Source organism: Molossus molossus, unplaced genomic scaffold (genome assembly GCF_014108415.1).
Source record: "Molossus molossus isolate mMolMol1 unplaced genomic scaffold, mMolMol1.p scaffold_m16_p_3, whole genome shotgun sequence".
Lineage (NCBI taxonomy): Eukaryota > Metazoa > Chordata > Mammalia > Chiroptera > Molossidae > Molossus > Molossus molossus.
The window spans coordinates 10,666,405-10,686,285 of NW_023425366.1; the positions used below are offsets into that span (position 1 = coordinate 10,666,405).

Consider the following 19,881-nt stretch of genomic DNA (forward strand, 5'->3'; position numbering starts at 1 on the left):
TAAAAAAATCAATAAAAACATTTTTTAAAAAAAATTTAAAAGAAAGAAGATGCTTTAGAATTGGGCTATATATTCCAAATAAAAGAAATGAATCTGTGTACGAGAGCATGTTTAGATAAGTGCTGCAGTTGACTGGTGGGGAAGCAAACTACCTGGAATCAAATGCCATGCCTGTGACTCAAGGATATCGAGTTCACCAGCGTGAAGGGCGGAAGCATTTGATGCTGACACAAATTACTGGAAAATTAATGTACAAACCTAGACTGAAATGCGCTTTCTACTTTTAATGAAGTGAATAACATCCTATAGTAAGCTTATGTCTATTTCCACCATTTCAATGTTGATGAGAATGGTGTAAATACATTTGGAATTGGTGATTTAAATGATTGTGATTCTTTTGTTGTTTTTAAGATTATAGTTACATTTTCATCAAGCATATCTACTCAAAATAGAAAAGTCAGCAAAGTACAAAATAAGAATTTATGTATGATGATACCTCCACCCAAGTCAGCCACTGTTAACATTTTAGAGTGGGTCTTTCATTCATAGATGATAGACGATAGATGATCAACTGATAGATAGATACATAGATACATAGATACATGGATAGATGATAGAGCCACAAATACAGACTGTATATAAACCAGGTTAATAATGCACACAAAATTTAATATACAGGTACTTAAAAAAAAATGTGTGTCAATTTTCCAACTTCAAAACTTCACCTGTAGCTGTTCTCATACTAAAGTTATAACTGGATAAACCCGGCCAGTTATACAAATGTTCTGTGGTCTGAGATAACATGCAAATCAACCTCCCATCTCTATGTGTGAACGCTGGACAGACCACAGTTCAAAGGAGGAAGTGCATTCTGTCGAGCTAACTTGCACATTCACTGTTCGAGTTACAGCATCTACGGGGTCGCTGTGTACCAGGCACATAAACTCTTCTCAATAAAAATGGTAAGTAATCAATTTCATGGCTCTCCCTGGTTTCCTGGCAAACATCTAAGCTTCTCTACATAGAGCAGAGAGGGGTGGGGGTGCTTGATGGCCAGGTTCCCAGGCCTTGGGAAGTTTTCCTTGTCCCATGTTGTTTCATTTGTTACTGAGTCTTTATTGTACCACTTGAGAGACTGTGGCTTCAGGAGTTCCCTTTTCTGCTTCTAGCCTTCAGAACAGAGGAAGAACTGTGCCCTAGAGAAAGAACAGCTGCCTTTTTTGTCTTTGCCTCCTAAGAGCTGGGTTCCAGGACGAGCTATGTCGTTAAGTTTCCTACTATGAGCACTTGGGAGCCCAGAGGAGAACTCCAATGATATGTGCTGGGTAGATTGCTGATGATGAGGGCCTTTTGACACCACAGTGGATTTTACAAGAGGAGTCAAACTATTCTTTGGTTTTAAAGAATGCATTTTTAAATTATTTTAAGAGAAGCAATCAAAGCCCAAATAGCCCAAACCTTAGGGACAAGTTGTGTTCCCAAAGTTAATGGGAATCATTATTTAGAGCACACTTAAAATTGTGATAAGAAGCTAGCTTAACCTATAATGTAGCCAAACTACAGCATTAACATTCTGCTACATTGTTTCCTATTATTTCTCTATGAAAACTGGCTGTGTTCTTGTACTTGTGGTGTTCTTACACTCCCAGAGTCGAGACCAGAGCCAACTTTCTATCCCACACGCCCCTCCCCAGCCCCAGAACACTGGAGATTGATGAGCCCTCTCTCATTATGGAGGGGGTTAGTTCTTTTACCAGCTCCCAGTGAAAAGATGGGGATCAAGACAGTCATTCTTATAGGATCTCAGTGGGGAAGGAGCATGCTGCAGACATTGGAATGGACAGGGACAGGGGTTCCAGGAATGTGTTTTAGTCTGGAAGCTCTTGAGCCAGAAGGAGACAGTGTGGAAGTAAGAGTGGAACCTAACCATGGAGGAGCGAGGGGGAGAAACGGGGTTAGAGTTATAGTCACAGGGGAGCGAATCAGCAGTAGTGAAGAAGACAGTTGCCCATGACCCTTGCTGCAGCCGCACCTGATCCCTTCTGTGTTTCCAACTGGATCTGTAGGAGGTTCAATATTGCTGGAACACGCGTGACCTTCATCACTGATATCCTCTTCAAAAATAAATGAGAGCATTTCTCTAATAGGTGATCAACATGTAAATTTTAATATGATATCAATATCTCACTAGAATTTACATGTGTTTCTGAGCAATTTTTTAAATAAAATGTACAGATTCGTAAGAAAAATAGATAAATGAGGGCATTGTGGTTCACAAGAGTTATTTGGATTGTCTTGGGAGAAATGAGATTATACTAGCAGAAAGAAAGAAAGTTTAACTGGATGGTGTGTGTTCGGTGTAACAAGCAAGCAATGTTTCCTTATGAGATTATCTTCTTATAAGAGTAACACATACGATTAAAGAAAACTTCTTAGAAACATAGATATGCAGAAACAAAACAATACATAGTTTCTATAGTTCCCTCACCTAGAGAACCATCATTATTAAATCATTACCAATCATTTAAAAAATATTATCATTTAAAAATATATTTCATAAGTATAATTTTCTACAAGTGCCATCATACTTTATTTATTTATTTTTTATCCTCACCCGAGGACATTTTTCCATTTTTGTTCAGATAGAGCGGGAGGGAGAGAGAGGAGGAGAGAGAGACAGAGAAACATCGATGTGAAAGGGACACATCGAGTGGCTGCCACCCACACGACCAACCAGGGCCAGGGACAAACTGCAACCGAGGTACATGCCCCTAGTTGGAACCGAATCCGGGTCTCTCTGGGCCGCAGGCTGACACTCTAACTGCTGAGCCAAACCGGCCAGGGCCCCTCATACTTTAAAACCCTTTCCTTATCTGATTTTTTACTTGAGATATTTTGAATAATATATGAGTTAAATATCATTTCTCATGATAAATCACTTTTAATTATTATGTAGTACTCCATAATTTATTTTAATCAGTTCCATATATTTGGGCATTTAGTTATCTTCTTCTTCCTTCTTTATGGTAATATAGACAAGATTGTCACGAGCATTCTTTTATATACATTGCCTGATTATTTTTTTATGGGCAGAACTATTAGAAAAACAACTAAGTGAAAAAAAAAAAAAAATACATGTGCTTAAGACTTTTAACAAGACACCTTCTCTTTAAACAAATATATTTATGTTTACTTACTCTCTAGTGGCACACTAAATAAATTTCCAAGTGGTGATTATGATATATTCATGCCTCTCTTTGTAGCATGTCCAGTGATACCTGAAGAGAAAGTGTACTTCCGTCAACTTCTCTCTCCCCAGCATAGCTTCTGATATTTGTGGGACAGGTTGCAGGAAGACAGGCAACGTGCTGAAGGAAGGGACACAAACCCTGCTCCTTCTCCTTGCGGGGCATTGAGCGCAGTCACGAGGCTATACTCAGGACTTCGTATGCTTTCCTTACTTGTGTTTTTTCACAAGTCATTTACGTTCTGCATTTTTCTTTATCCAACAGTGGTGAGATGAGGAGGAGGGGGAGGAGGAGGAGGAGGGGAGAGGGAGGAGGGTGATGATGACTATCCCACCATGTTGTTTTGGAGAGCAAATAAATCATAGTTATAAAGTACTTATTACAATGCAGGCACCAGCCAGATACTAGATGGATATGAGTTTCCTTCCTTTAAGCCCCTATAAAGAATTTCTTAAGGCAGCCTGGAGACCCAGCGAGCACAGGAGGAGCATGACAACAGCAGTTGAATGTGTGAGCCCTGACATGCACTATCTCATTAAATCTCCATAAGAGGCTTTAGAGACAGTTACCACCATTCTGCCCACTGTCCAGCTGAGTACCCTGAGTCTGGGGAAGGGCGTGTCGCTCGCTCACAGCTATTCAGTGTTGGGACTGGAATTTGCACATAACTCCGTCTGCTCTCGGCGCCGGGGCTTTTGTACATTTGCTGCATCTGAGGAAGAGTAGGTCCAGAGGGGACCACAGGGTGGTCCGAGCAGAGTCTGGGCCTGGCTGCTAGCCTGCGAGGCGCCCTTCCTCAGACAGGTGGCCCTCCCGGTTGGAAACCAGCCAGCATAGCAGCCTCTGCTACTGCCGGTGTGAACTGGCCCAGTTCCAGAACGCTCACGTCATTGAAATCTTGCAGAAGCCACTGGGGCAGGGGGCTGGAGGTCCCTGCTGCGTTTCCTCCACCCCGGACAGGAAGGAGGATTAAATGATCAAATGCTTCCTCCTCCCTTCTGTTACCGATGGGACTAACCTGGCCTGCTCCAGGCTGGTGCAGGAAAGAAGTTCTCAGAAACGGGCCCATGGCTGGCCCAGGTGGTTATGGGGAAAGTCACCGTTTATTGCCTGAACCTTATGACTTATTGGTAGGGGAACTGTGGAGACCTGTGGGGAACAAAGAACACGGGACCCTGTGAGGACAAGCACATGGGCTACTGAGACTGATGGGTGTTAGTCACGCAGTGGCAAGGAGCGTCGGGTGCCAGGCCCAGCTCCCTAACGCCCTTGGCGATCTTGACCCGGCCTTGCCAGCTGTCTCTCCACTGCTCAGGGACGGCAGGGTTGACCCAGGTGCTCCCCGTGTTCTGCATGCGATTTCGCAGTTTAGAATGAAAGGCCGCGGGTTCTGCCTCTCAAGCATCCGCCCTGCGGAAACTGACCGACTCTGCAGCCAGAGGCCAATCAGCTCACTCCGTGGCCCCGAGGGAAATGACAGAGAAGGTGCCGTCCCCAGAAAGCATTTCTCGGTACCTTTCAACTGGTAGAATTTTCTGGGGGGGGGGGGAATTAAAAGAGGAGCAGATATCCAATAATACACAAATTTGTGTATGTTCATGGTAAATGAAGAGAAAAATCTTCTACAAATAAATCTTAGAAGGTTTGAAGAAATGAAGTGAAAACATGTGTTTGGGGTTTTTGTTCATTCATTTTGCTCCTTTCATTGAGCTTTCAGTGCACGTGTGATTTATATGAACGGCGTGTGGCACCCACACTCCTTCCTCCCACGCAGGCGTGTGGAGCCCCTGCTGCGTGTCGGGGCTCGGGCAGATGACAGTGCAGGGTGAACTCCAGAGGTGGGGGCCTGGCTTCCTGGGTCTCAAATTTTGCAGCTGAATCACCTGGAGGGCCAGGGATGTGGTCTAAGAATTCACATTTTTTTTTTTTTTTTTTTAATTGACTTTTTTTTTTTTTTAAGAGGGAGAGAGAGATAGAAACATCCATGTCAGAGCTATACATCAATCTATACATCCATCAGCTGCCTCCCACATGCCCCCTCTGGGGATGGAGCCCACAAACCAGGAATGAGCCCTGACCGGGAATCGAACTGGGACCTCTCAGTCTGTGGGACGATGCTCAATCCACTGAGCCACACCGGCAGGCAGAATTCACGTTCCTAGTCAAGTCCCAGATGATGCTGAGGCTACTGGTGCAGGCACTTGGGATCACGGTTCTGTGGAAGTGGATAGATCTAAAGCTAAACAAAGTAAACATGTAAGTCAATACCTTGCAGGGACCTTGGCGAGGTGACTGAGGAGCGGGGACAGAGCACACGGACGAGATGTCCTCCCAGAAAGGGACGTGGTCTCTGGTAGCATGACAAGCAGACTACAGCAGGGGCTCTCAGCTCTGGCTGCACAGCAGAACCCCAGCAGCAGGTTTAACCCACCCCATTCTCAACACCCCCAGTGTGACCAGTTAAATGGAAACCTTGACGAAAGAGGCGGGGCCAGTGGGGTGAGAATCGCTGCCCCAGGGTGAGAATGAGCGGGCACGGGAAGTGGTGGTAAAAGCCAATTCGAGCAGAGGACAGGGCAATAGAGGGAGGCAGAGGACAGACTGGATCTGCGGGGAGACCAGGGTGTCTAGAGAATCAGCACGACAAGAGGGTGGCAAGAAATAAGCAGCAGCCACTGAACAACGGATGAGTCTCAAATCCATGACAAGGAATGGGGCCTTACTTTGCTCGCCCCGGTGGTCACGGGAGGCTCCTACTCGAAGGAGTGAGCGCCCTTACCTCATCTACCTCTCAAGTGACATGCGTCCTCACCAGACAGCCTTGACCATGGCTTGGGACTCAATATTGACTTTTTCTCTCTCATCCTTCAAAATCGTGGTCTCAAATTTGTACACAGCCAAGTTAGAGAATAAGTGTAGGGCTTCTGAGGGGAACAGAACTTGAGGGGTTGTCACGGAAACCCAGTTGAATTCTGGTGTCCCAGGAAAATCAGAATATTTGAAATTCAGTCTAGAAGGATCCCTCTGACAGCTCGGGTTCCACCCACTTCTTTCAAGTAGAGTTGTGATTCCTGCCCTTATTTTGTAAGCTGGGGTGGGGTGGGGGTCATTCGCAGTCCTGAGTGATATGTTAATATCCCCAAAGAGAAATCCATTTACCTCCACATGCTGTCCCAACACCACCGCCCTCCCTGACTATTCTCCTCCTCCTCTGCAAAAGGGACCACCTACCTTTCCCAGCAAGGTCTAGCCAATGTGCTGAAAGATGTTTTCCTGTGCATGGCAAGTGGTCTTTAAGCCAAGGGTGAGAGGTTCACATTTGAGGAGATGCCTTTCATCTGATTCAGGTGGCCTGGGTGGAACTCAGGTACTTTTTTCTTTTAAGTTCCCCAAATGATTTAAGCATCCAAAGTTCGATTTAGTTATTCATTTACTGCTTAGCCCATTGGACAATCACTTATGCCAACTCTTAGCCAGTGTTTCGGGAATTCTAAGTAGAAATTGGTAAACTTTTTGTGAACAAAGTTTAAAATGAGTCTGGAGTTGGACTTCCTGGGTTTGAATCTATGTGACCTTGAACAATTTCCCCTCTCTGTGCCTCTGCTTCTCCAAGTGTAAAAAGGGATGCATAACTATGCCTACTTATTAAGGATCTTGTAGGGTTACATAGGTTTACAAACAGCAAAAGCGATACAAAACTTTTCACACCATTTATTTTATAAGTAAAACATGCAAAACAGCCCTGGCCGGTTTGGCTCAGCGGTTAGAGCGTCGGTCTGCGGTCCGGAGAGACCCGGGTTCGGTTCCCGCTAAGGGCACGTACCTTGGTTGCAGTTTGTCCCCAGCCCTGGTTGGGTCATGTGGGTGGCAACCACTCGATGTGTCGCTTTCACGTCGATGTTTCTCTCTCTCTCTCTCTCTCTCTCTCTCTCTCTCTCACTCTATCTGAACAAAATATCGAAAAATGTCCTCGGGTGAGGATTAAAAAAAAAAAAAAACATGCAAAACAAACTTGAGTCCAAATAAGTATTTTGAGAATGGGAATTTTAAAAAGTGTTAAAGAATGTTTTTCTTTTTAACATATTGGGACCTTTAGTTTTATAAAAACCCCAAAATGCTATATTGTCTTTAAAAATATTGATTCAATAAAAATTACATTTTCTCATTAAAATTTCAGAATTTACTATATGCCTTTTAAAAACTAGTGGAAATGAAAAACCAGAGTTCAGAATCACTGTTCTTTCGGTCACATTTTAGCTACAAAAACTGATAAGCCAACTATAAATCCAGTTCTTATGAAAATCCTGGCAGAAATTAAAAGAAGTGGCATTGAAATAAACATCTGCTGAATTCGATCTTTGACAGACATTTAGTTGAAAGATTTCATATGAAATCTAGTAAAAAACAACAACAACAAAAACCACTTAGATATTTGGGAGGTTTAACTTACATCAATACATTTAATTTGTCAGTATATGAACATTGTCCAAAAAAAGCTATTTGCAATTTTATTTATAACAACTCTGGGGGGTGGGGGGGAGTAGTTGAGTTTACTTTATCACAAGCAGACATTCACCCAAAAGAAACTAATTTTATCACATGTACCCACAACTGCATGAGACAGCATTTCAGGGCTGGGCGGAGTTTTTAAGAGCAGAACATCGCTACCCCAACACAATAGGGCAGAGATACACTGTTTAAATTACTCATCTGATTGAGGGGGTGGGGAGTTTCCAAACTTTCTGTTGTTAATGATCAAACAAACAAAATGTCAAGGTGGAATTGTTGTCACTTCTGATTTCTAAGAAAGATCCACCTGTGCTTACTGAACTTGCATCGCACAGGTTTCAGTTCTCACAACCTGAGCCTTCATTGATTGGCTTTGATAAGCAGGGCAAGGAGCGTGGGAGGAAGTTCCAGAAAGCAGCCAGGATAACCACGTGTTGATGGCTAATTAGGGAAAACAAAAAACCCAGGTATAGTTTCTATACAGCTTGACTCTTCTACATCCCATTTTTCTCACTCTTCTTCCCTTCCGTGTGGTAAACCCTTGTATTTAATGTGTAAGACACACAGGCACGCACACACACACACAAGCACACACACAGGCACACACACACAGGTCTGCCAACACATTCCTGAGAAGTGATGCTGCACCTACTCTTTGATCAGTAAGGAAACTGCTTTCTCTCTTCTTTGACTTCATTACAGACAGGTATTCAATCCAGGGGGTGGGGACATGGTGCTGTCTTCCTGGGCATGTAAGTTGCACAAACTAGAACCATTCCACATGTTTGCAGTATCTGCGCAACTGTTTCCACTGTTAAAGTCTGTATTTAACCGAATGGTATCAATACTGCATCCATGAATACTTCTGTAAAAGGCTCTATTTAACAGTGTACCCTTTGGGTTATTCGAATACATTGGTACTAGACCCACAGGGGAGACAAAGGAGAGGTGACGGTTACCAGACAGGGCTCGTGGAGCGGGTGGCGGAGGCCGGAAGCTGTGCCCATCGTCAATTCCCTTGGTTCCCCAAGCTGTCCTTGTCCCTCCCCACATGGAGGCCAGGCTAGTCTCCATGATGAGATCCACTTGATTATCTCACATGCGATACCCACTTTTTATGCTACCCACTGGCTTCCTGGAAACTTTGGAGTTGGCGGCCCCAGATCAGATAATTGCCCTGCTGGCTTTAATATCCTTTGCATTGAATAAATCACACAGTTCTGGGTATACAGAAAGTCAGGGTGAGGTTTGGTGAACTTTGCCTTTGGGGCAGGCGGCTGATTTGGGACCTGTTTGGACTGGAAACAATGTCCAGGTTAGGGAAGAAACATCAGATTTCAACCCATAACAGCTGCTGGGGTTCCGGGCTAGTTTGAGTGTGTGTGAGAGGGTATTGGTTAAAGTAATATCCAATAGGGTATTGATGTCTACAGCTCATTCGGAAATGCATCAAAGAACAAAGGTGAATGGATTAATCAACAGATGTGATAAAGCAAATGCAAGAAGAGCAAAATGCAAACAATTACAGAATCTAAACTTCAATTTTAACTTTTGGATGACATACTTGCAATTTTTCATAATAAAAACGGGGGCGGGGGGCGTTAGATGTCATATAGACTGAGCAAATGGAGCTGAGGATTTTAGGGTGAACTTCATGTTCTATATTCTTAACCAGTGCACTTATTTCTACCGCCTCTGTTTATCCACTAATGAGACAGCTGCAAAAGTTTTTCCCTTTGATGTAAATAGCTGTATTGTTTTTTCCTCTTGTAAAAATGAGGTGCATGATGATGATACATTTTCCAAAAAATACAGGAACATGTAGAGAAAGTAAAAAGCCTACCACAAGAACAAAACCTCAGTTAACATTTGTAAGGTTATAATGGACCTACAATATTATATTCATTTCAGGGTTATAATATAGTGATTCAATATCTGTATACCTTACGAAGTGATCACACACTCAGCCTAATAACTTCCCGTCACTGGACATAGTTATTACGATGTTATTGGCTTATGCTGTGCATTATACCCCAGGACTTGTTTTCTAAGTGGAAGTGTGTAAATGTTTTTCTATACATGGCACTGGACAGGAGATAAGACCTTCCAATGTGCTGCTTGTAGCTGCATTTGGGCAACTTCTCCACTTTCAGCTCAGCCAAACCAGCTCCGACACTTCTTTAATATGTGGCTCCAAACTTCTTCCTTCCAGAAACTTCCGCTTTCTACTCTCACCCACGGGCTCGCCCCTTGATCTGGCTCCTCCTCGTGTCTCCTGTCAATGCCTTGCAATTCTCATCAAGGCATCTTTATTGAAATGCCGTTTCTCCCCAGTTTTGTTTTATTTTGTTTGTTTGTTTGTTTGTTTGTTTGTTTGCATCTACCCATATATATTTGCTGTGGACTCATAATTTTACAAGAGCCCAATCTGACTAAGGCAAAACCATGCTTCTAAGTTAAAACGTGACTACACAGTTTAAAACGAAATTGCCACTGTTGATAGAAACGAGGATATGAGAGCCGATCCATTTCTGTTCAATTGTGGGAAATGCAGAGATTATAATAATAACACACTGGATTCTTATTTCACAAAATATAAACCGACCCCAGCTCGTGCAATTGTCACTTGGATTTTGTGATTGCTATTTCCCGAGGGTTCAAAACGAGGGACTGGCTGTTCTCTGAGGGGCAGGGGATGTTCTGGGCTCCCAAATGGATATTGGCAGTGTTTATGGACATTTTTATTTCATGGAAATAAAGCCAGGTTTAGGTTCTTTAAAAAGTGAAAAGAAGTATTCTTACTCATATTGGAGACGTATCTTTGGACATTGACTTCAAGGAGTTTCCCTGAGTCATTTTCTTGCTTCGTAAACTTTATAAAGGGTTTCCTGATTTCACAGAAATATCTTACCTATTTCCATTACAAACCCCTTTCAGGGAATCTCAAAGAACAGATGAACAAACTGGATACCCTCGGCAAGGCAACGTGTACTTTTCTTTAGGAATAGAAAACTGGATTGTTTCTATCATTCTCCTTCTGTATAGCCCTGCTCCGGGCTATATCCAAGTTCAAGTCACTTTTCCAACTTTGTATTTGAGACAAAAAGGAATATAATAACAACAGCTAACATTTGACTAAGTGCTTTCTCTATACCAGGCATTGTGTTTTTAAAATATCAATTCAGTACATTATTATAACAACCCTGGGAGATACCCTGCATTTACTCTATTTCATGAATCTGGAAACCGAAGGAGCTGAAGTAATTAGCAACCAAGTAAGTGGTAGGACTAAGATCCAAACCCAGACGGGCTCCAGAGCCTGTGTGTAACCCACTGCCCTGGCTGACTCCCTGGGCTACAGGGAGATGGTACTGAAGTCTTCCCGGGCTGGCCCAGTGGGGACCTGCTGTTTCATAAACTTGGTGTTGCATCTACCCGCATCTCTCTTTACAGGAGTCTGTCTTCTCTGTTGTCATTTCTTCAAAAATCAACACCTTTTGCACAAATACTATAGTCCATTCTCTACTGATTTTCCTGCTTAACTCTCTAATCTAATTGGAATCTATTCTGATTTATGGAAGGAACTAAATGTGAAGTTAAAATAATATCTAGTTATGCTCAGCCAGTGTGGCTCAGTGGATTGAGTGAGCATTGTCCCGCGAGAGGTCCCGGTTTGATTCCCAGTGAGAACACATCCCCAGTGGGGGGCGTGCAGGAGGCAGCCGATGAATGTGTCTCTCTCACATTGATGTTTCTATCTTTCTCTCCCTTCCTCTCCTTTTAAAAAATCAATAAAAACATATTAAAAATTTAGAAATATATCTATTTAGATATCCTCTTTTCCTATTTTTATTATTTTTAGATTATCATGTATTATGGCTCTTTTGATCCATTCTATTTTTGTATCATTACCATGCCTTTTTGATTATTATTTTATAACATGTTCTAATATCTAAAAGGGCGAATCTCCCTCATCCCATCCACAATATTCTCTGATGTCCTTACCCATGTATTTTTCTAGGTAAAGTTTATGATGTCATTAAGTTCTTTAAAAATTCTAGTTGTGAATTAAATTATAATTCTCTTCATATCAAAGACTTGGGCTATTATATTGTAACTGGCTTTTCTTTTTAGTGGTGCTCTGCAGGGAGTTTCGTTTTTGCTTTTCACACTTGGCACTTTAGAGATTTCCCACCTTCTCAAGTGGCCCCAGCAGTCTCGGGATGACTCTGCAGGTCAGGGCAGAGGCGGGCCGAGGAGGAGAAGGCAGACCCTTCACAGCCAGACGCCAGTTAACACTGTGTTCCGGCCCGACTTAGTGAACCGGTCGGTCGCTGCAGATGAAGACACTCCTTTTTTATTTTTGTTGTTAATTATTATTATGTTATTGTCATTCCATTTCACTTTCCCTTGATGTGGTTTATAGAAACAAAATTAATGGGAAATATGCAGCAACGCGTGTTACTCAGCTTTTCATGTGCTGGTTAAGCAAACAAACACTGGTTCTCTCCAGAAACACTCTTGAAAACCACGAGCTTGTTTTTGCCAGTTTTTCCATGTTTTCGGACAAACTTTTAAACAACAAATCACTCAGAGTTGAGTGAGATGTATTCATCCACCAGGCACGTAAAATATGTTCCTAATATAAACCTCTTCAAAGGCAGCTGTAAATCACTTCGGACTCCGCCCCTGGAGGGATGACTAACCCTTTGACCATTCATTTGTGAAACGGACTCTCCCAAATCACATGACTTCATCTTACAGTTGCTTCCACTTCGTCTCTTTCTTAAGGTGGCTTCAGGATAGAACCTTGATGTGTATCAAGAGTAGTTATTACATAAAACTCGGGTCCCTTGCCTTGGTTTCACACACCCTAAAATCAGAACTCCATATACTTTCAAGAGGTTATCCCAGTACTTCCAACACTCACAGCATGATGCTCACCCAAGACGTTGGCACAGAGATCACCTTGAAGTGACCAGATAAGATTCTACCTGCCTTTTCACCCCTAAATAGTGTCATGGCCTGACCGTACCATTTACAAAGTGAGATTCAAAGGTCTCTGACCATCTCCCTACATTTAAAAAAAATTTTTTTTCTTTACTGATTTTTAGAGAGAGAGGAAGGGAGAGGGAGAGAGAGATAGAAACATCGATGAAAGAGAACATCGATTGGCCACCTCCTGCATGCCCCCCACTGGGGCTTTGACCAACAACCTGGGCATGTGCCCTGACCGGGAATCGAACTGACGATCTCTTGGTACATTCAGTGCTCAGCCACTGAGCCATACTGGCCGGGCCCATCTCCTTACTTTTAAGTAATCTTACCATTTAATGTTAAAAGGGAAACCAAGAACATAAACAGTGTATCACTCCATTTAACATATTCAAAAAAAGAAAAGAGAGATATTCCAGACAATTTGGGGGTCACAGTCTTGGTTTTATTTTGTTTTATGAAATCTATTCTGGGTAACATTTCAAAAATGCCTTCCAATCACTAAACTTAATGAAATGCTTTCAGTCTTCTCAACAGTATGTTGTGTCTTCTCTTGTTCCCGTGACACGATTCCCTTGGTTCTCGTCCCTACACCTGTAACCATCCCTTCATTTCCCTGTGACCCCTGCCTTCCACTCAAGGCACTGTCTTTGCAACCCTCTCCTTCCGGGCCCCTCCCTGGGTATCTCTGTCACTCTTAAGGCTATAGCTTACTCATCCTTTGCTGATGACTCACATGATGGCACCTCAATGCCACTGGACCCACACTGAAGTCTTCGTTCCTGCCCAAATCTGTTCCTATCCTGTATTCCCTAACTCAGTGAGTGCAGCCGCCACCTACCCAGTGACCCACAGCTTGTCCTTCTGTGTCATTTCCTATTTCTCCATGGTCGCCAGTGCCCTGCCACCCAACCACAGTCACCGGGTGACATTCAGAACTCAGGCCCTTGTCCTCTTTGACTGCCTATTACTGTCTTGCATCTCACACTTCTCAAATCCATCTTTACTCTCTACTAGAAGGCTCTGTCTAAAGCGCACATCTAATTGTGCAACTTTCTGGCTTCAAAGCCTTCAGGTGGCTCCCAATGGCCTAGCGCAGGGGGTCAGGTCAGCAAACTACCACAGTCTGTGGGCCAAATCCACCCCGTGCCAGTTCTTACAAACCGTGTCCTTGGAACACAGCCTCGCTCATTCATGTATGTATCGTCTGTGGTTGATCTCGAGCTACAACAGCAGAGCTGTGTCATTTTGGCAAGGACCATGTGGTCCCAAGAGCCAAGCCCTGGCCGATGGCTCAGTGGTTGGAGCACCGGCCCGCAGACCAATGAGTCACGGGTTCGATTCTGGTCAAGGGCACATACCTTGATAGCAGTTCTTCCCTGGCCTGTTCGGAGTCATGCAGGAGGCAACCCGTCGATGTGACCCTCTCACATCGATGTTTCTCTCTCTCTCTCTCTCTCTCTCTCTCTCTCTCTCCCCCCCTCCCTCTCTCTCCTTCCTTCCACTCTATCTAATGATACATAGAAGAACATTTTCACGTGAGGATAAAAAAAAATTTTAAAGCCAAAAATATTGACAACCTGGCCCTTTCCTGAAGACGTTAGCTGCGGACCGGCCTAGTGTGTGAAGTCGGAAGCCCTAGTGTGTGACGTGTGAGGCCTCCGTCCTCTGGCTGCCACCTCTGTCTGCAGACACGGGTCTTGCCCCGCCTCCCACCTTGTGCTCTGGCAGCGCGTGTCCAACAGGACGGTCTGCGGTGTCCGCGGCCGTAGCGCCAGTCACACGTGGCCGCTGGGTGCTGAACACATGGCAGTGCCGCCCACTTCTCAATTTAGTTCATTTTAATTGACAGAAATGTAAACATAAATAGCCACATGTGACAAGTGGCTATCACATTGGACCGTGTTGTGCTAGTCCATGTCACCAACAGTATCTTTGTTCATTCTGAGGGGAATATTTGAAGTTTTTCGAATATCCTGTCTGAGGTGCACTCATATTTCAGGGTCACCTTCCCTAACTTCCAAGCCCTGGTCTCTCCAGAAGAACTAGGTGTCTTCCGTCGGCGCCTTCACTGGGCCTTCACATCAACAGGCAAAGCTTTCTGTTCTGCTCTGTCCCCAACCAGAGTGCAGTCCCTGAACGCAGGTCCCTGTACCATGTGCCTGCTTCAAACGCCCCTAATCCCGGGTCTGCTCTGTGCCAGGAGCTTTGTTAATATTGCTCAAGTGGATTCACTGATACCCAGCCAAACTTTTTTCCGACATGTAAGTCCCTTTCCCTCATGTGTGGTTCTTTGACAAACAAAAAATAGCCAGTCTCACAGGAGCCGAAATATCCCAGCCACCCTCCTCCTCATCCCCATCATGGTTGACTTCTCTTCGGGAAAATGACTGAATACAATCCCCTTGGCAACCTGCTTTTGTTCACACAGCTTGAAGTTCACTCTCATAACAGCATCTTTGAGACTCGGCGTCCCAAATGCCACATTCCTGTGAAAGCAGTAATGAGGAATCCAGACCGCTCTGCCAACCTTCTCGTCTGCCCTCCACGAGATGCGTGTGTTCTGCCTCTTTGGAGAGCATGCTGCTCACCTGAGGCTCGTGGGAAGCCGGAGCTCCTACAGCAAGCTTCTTTGCAGCCGGTCGTAGCATCTTGTAACGCTGTCCACCCCCAGAACAAGGAGGCACTGTGGTTTGAGTTTCCACAGGCACGGACCCAGCTGGGGGCATGGTGTGTGTGGCACCGCTGACCATCACCAGCCTTTCCAAGGAGGAGCCCCAAATGCCAGGGCAGTTCTGCGATGTCGGAGAATCTGCTCCAGGAAGGGGATTCGGAGGCAGCCAAGAAGCCGAAGCGCCACATGCCCATGTCCTGGGCCCAAAGAACCTTCCTGCGCCTCTTTCTCGGAGTCCAACTTCAACAGCGACCATTTTTAGCCGCTTTTTTATTTTTATTTTTTTGCCTGTGGGGAATTAAGAGTGCTTTAAGATGAATTACTTCAACATGCTTTACACTTTCTCAAAACTGACGTGTTCAAAAGTGGAGGTTTCAAATCGGACGATTATAATTTGTCTCAAGTGGATTTTAAGGCTCCCGTCTCCTATTTACACTCTAACATCGGATCCCGGTCGCATCAGAGAATGCAGGGAGGGAATAATGACATAGTAAAAGGGGAGGCCTGGATTTCTTCGTCAGATCACTTCGCGCTCATCTTCCTGCCGAGTAGTCCGCGTTGCCCATGCGCACTCCCGGGGGACATCTGTCTGATGAATTTGCACGTGGTTGTGAGCAGTCTCCAGAGCCAGACAGTCCACAGGCAAATCCATGTCATCATCTTGCTACGTGCTGCACCTTGAGCAGTGACTGTCTCTGCCTCACAGGCATCATTGTCATTGTCGCAGAAAAGCTCTGGTCCCCTGCCTACCACAGAAGAGGACAGAGCGCGGAATGTTTGCTATTTTATCTGTTATTTAAAATGTTTCCAGCTTCAGGGCATATACTTTCAAAGCCTTCGTTTAAAATCAAAAGAATGTATATCCTTTCAAAATGATTTCGAGGGGTTCCAAATTCTAACTTAACAAGAAAAACGCCAATAACCTACTTTTTAAACAAGACTTAGAAACATCTGGATTTCTTTGGGGAGATGGGGGAAGGAAAGAATCAAATAGCATCAGTAAATGTGAATCCGAGGATTCGAACCTGGGAAAATCCTTACTGTTGTGGAGTGTTTCCACCTGACTCTTGACCCACCTACCTGCAGCATGGTCAGGGTGGGGACTCCCTTAAATAGAAATAATTTTCCTCTTGTTACACCTGAGAAACCAACAGAGGTTGATTTGACTCCTTCTAAGCTGCTGAACCAAGTTCCCAAAACCTCAGAAGAGGGAAAACAGGCTCTCTGAAAAAATAAAGGAAAGTACACCCAGAGCTTAAAAAAGAAAATGTTGCCAATGAATCAAACTTTCAAGTGTTTACAAGAACCAACTTTTCTCAAAGCACAGTGTGGCCCTGGCATATACTACATGCTCAGCAGATGCTTGGTGAGTGGAGTTGCTGAAACTCACCATGGATGTGTTTACTTCCCTATGTGCTATCTTTTTAAATGGTGAAATATCACGGTTGACAGGTAAAGAAAATGCCTATAAATACACTCCTAGGGTACAAACTATCCAACATGAATATTTTATAGGAGTTACATTTCTATCCCTTTATTTGGAGAGATTGTTCTTTTCAAACCATAGTCCTTATTTGGAATGTTCACCTGCAGGTAGGAGCCTCATTTATGGAATTGTGCCAAAACTATGAATTTTTATCCTCTTTATACCTAACAGTCTTGGAACAAGAGCTTACTGCAAATAGAATATTGGACTTCATTTGTAAATATAAACTAAGGATTTTTTCATGCGTCAGAATCACGTGGAGATAAATTTTTCCTACATACGCCATGGAATGATGGAAAATAGGATCAGTTGTGCGGAGTCAAACGAAGACACGTGAAATAGAAAACCTTCTAAATATTTCCAAAGCTCGTATCTGAGGACGGTAATCCACTAGGCAAGAAAGTGGCCATTTTTCAAAGTCATGCTTTCGAAAGGCATTTCAGCTCTAAGACCCATTTTGTGTGTGTCTGTCCTACAGTCACGTGGTTCTGTGAGGCAGGGGTTGTTATCGTCACTGCGCCCACTTTCAGATGAGGACACCGAGGCACAGAGAAGCCACCTGCCGGGCTCTCGCCCTCTGCTCCTCTGCCTTGGACGGAATGATGCTCTCCGCTCTGCTCCCTGCGCTTCATCACACGACTCTGCCGCGACCACGTCTCTGTCTCGGTCCTTGCGGCTCTGGGGCACCTCTGTAAGAGCAGGGTCTTGGTTGGTCTAGACACGCCGCTGTTACTCCCCCTGCTCCTGTGCCCTCTGCATTTCTCCCGCCCCACTGCGAAAGGCATGTTCCGCCTGTGTGACACCCCCAAAATAGACCGTGTGACACAAGTGTGTGGACAGTCTGACTTGGAGTTCTCTGAGAGAAAATGGCATTTGGTTCCCTCTTGAGGGATGGGGTGCTAGCAGCCAGTGGGCTCGAGGTGTCACGTGAAGATTAGCTAATCAGGCCAATTCGTGGGGATGATAAAAACGGGATTGGCCGGCGACAGCTCCAAGCTGAATCGTAACCATACAGTTTAGGATGTAATATACGCCCCCACACTTGTGTGTTATTATGCAAGGGAAAACAGTTCTTCTACTTGGCCTTTGTCAATCCGGTTTCATGCTTTAGTGGACAGAGGGAGGACTTCACAGAAGGACTCTGAGGTTAGGGCCTCCCTTTGCTCCAAACCCACCCCCCCCCACGCCCCCCTCACACCCCCCCCCCCCCCCCGCCAGGCTTTACCCTTTTTTTAGAGCTTTCTCTTTTTTAGCCCCCTGGGTCATCTGTCCACCGCAAAAGGAGGTATAAAACTTTGCTTTTTTTTTCTCCTCGATTAGGCATGAACAAAACATTTTTTCTTTCTTCCCTTGGCATAATAGCATCGCTCTGAAATTTCTAAATTAAAAAAAAAAAAAAAAGTGGAACCAAACAAAACACCCCTCCAAGTCTTCTGATGTAGTCTTCCATAAAATGGATCCTACAGTCACTATTACCCTTGCCAAGCTATATAAAGGCAGGTCTCCCGTCTTCCCACCTGGGAAATACCGCATCCTGATCCACAAAGCCTCTTCTCTCTGATGTCCCTCAGTGCACCCCCCTGCCCCGTGCTCTCCCTTCTAAGGGACTGCTGGGGTGGTGGAGACAATAGTCAATTCTCAGCCAGAACCCCTTCAAACAATCACAAGCGAAGCCCATCTAACTAACCATCATCCTACCCTTTCTTCTCTCTCAGAGAAGCCTGGTGAGTCATGTTCTCCATCCCCTCTCCCTCAGTCTCCCAAAGATGAACACACACGCTCACCAGCGTTGGCAGATATTTACTAACGATGAGGTTGGGACAAAGATCCATGGGATTGCGACTGCACTTCACTGCGAGTTGGGAAAATATCACCGTACAGATTAGAAGAAACACCTACCTCATTCACGCACACACATGCACTTCTTTCTAAATTGTGGGAGAGCAGACCCCTACCTTTTATAACAAATTCTGCATTCTAACATTTGACAACTTTAAGAAAATTGTACATATAGATTGAAAAGAAAATCTTTGAGTCACCTAAGGGAGTTTAGCTTGTTTTTGGAGAAAAAAAATGATGAAGTGATTTAACTGTTTCTGGAACATGAAACATGTAAGGAGAGCTGAGGATTTCAGAAACATACCCTCAGGATGACTGAAACCTTGGGGGACATACGGCCAAGCGGGAACACGATGCAAAACCCTTGGCCTGATGACACTCTCCTTGGGGCTTTCGTATAAGCTTACTAGAGGCTTTTAAAGAACAGTTCTCTGAACAGGTGGTTGTAAACAGGCGCCTTCCAGCATAAAGAAAGTTTAAAATGTAGTAGGAAGAAGTCAAATGAGGCAAAACCACAAGGCCCCTTTCCAATGCACCTGCTTTTCAAATAAGGTAGAGTTCTCACTGGGAAGTGCTCTGCGTCACAGGTCACATTGTGAATGATGTCCCCTGGGGTCATGCAGGGCACCATCAACCCATCAACTCAATGTATCTGTTTCTTTGCCTACATAGAGTCACCAGGAGAAATGAGGAAAAATAAAGACTCAGGGTGGAACCCCACCCCCACTCCCAACCTTGACCTAATTTCTCTTCCTTTACCACCCGTCCACCACTCTGGATTTTGAGGGACAGTGAGAGAGGGGCGTGGAAGAGAAGATGGGAATCGATGGGAAGGTGGGGGAGTAAGATCGCTGAGGAAAGACAGCTCCGAAACCAGGGAGTGGAAGCGGACCTATGTCCCTTCGACCTTGCGCATCTCCCAGAATCAAGTCTAGGAGACCCCGGGATGATGACCCACTTACGTCTGAAGCTTCGTAAACCACTTGAGCTGACCAAACCAGGCATGTGCAGAAATCCTCAGCAGGTTCTCACACACAACAAAGACTTTTTCATGTGTTAGAAGGGGAAGTGGTTTGAAAACTGAGCTGTTGGAGGCGAGAGGTAAATAGAGCTTAGAGGCTAAACAAACC

General features: G+C 44.5%; 1 protein-coding gene across 2 annotated transcripts in view; it reads left to right on the plus strand.

Moving 5' to 3' along the window:
* The first annotated feature begins 866 nt into the window (after positions 1–866).
* FYB1 (FYN binding protein 1) overlaps positions 867–19,881 on the plus strand; it is a 154,748-nt gene continuing 135,733 nt past the window's right edge. For both annotated transcript variants that reach the window (XM_036280079.1, XM_036280080.1), the window contains exon 1: positions 867–962. In XM_036280079.1, coding sequence (XP_036135972.1) covers positions 960–962 — 3 coding nt within the window. In that variant the 5' untranslated portion in view covers positions 867–959. The remainder of the gene's footprint in view (positions 963–19,881) is intronic.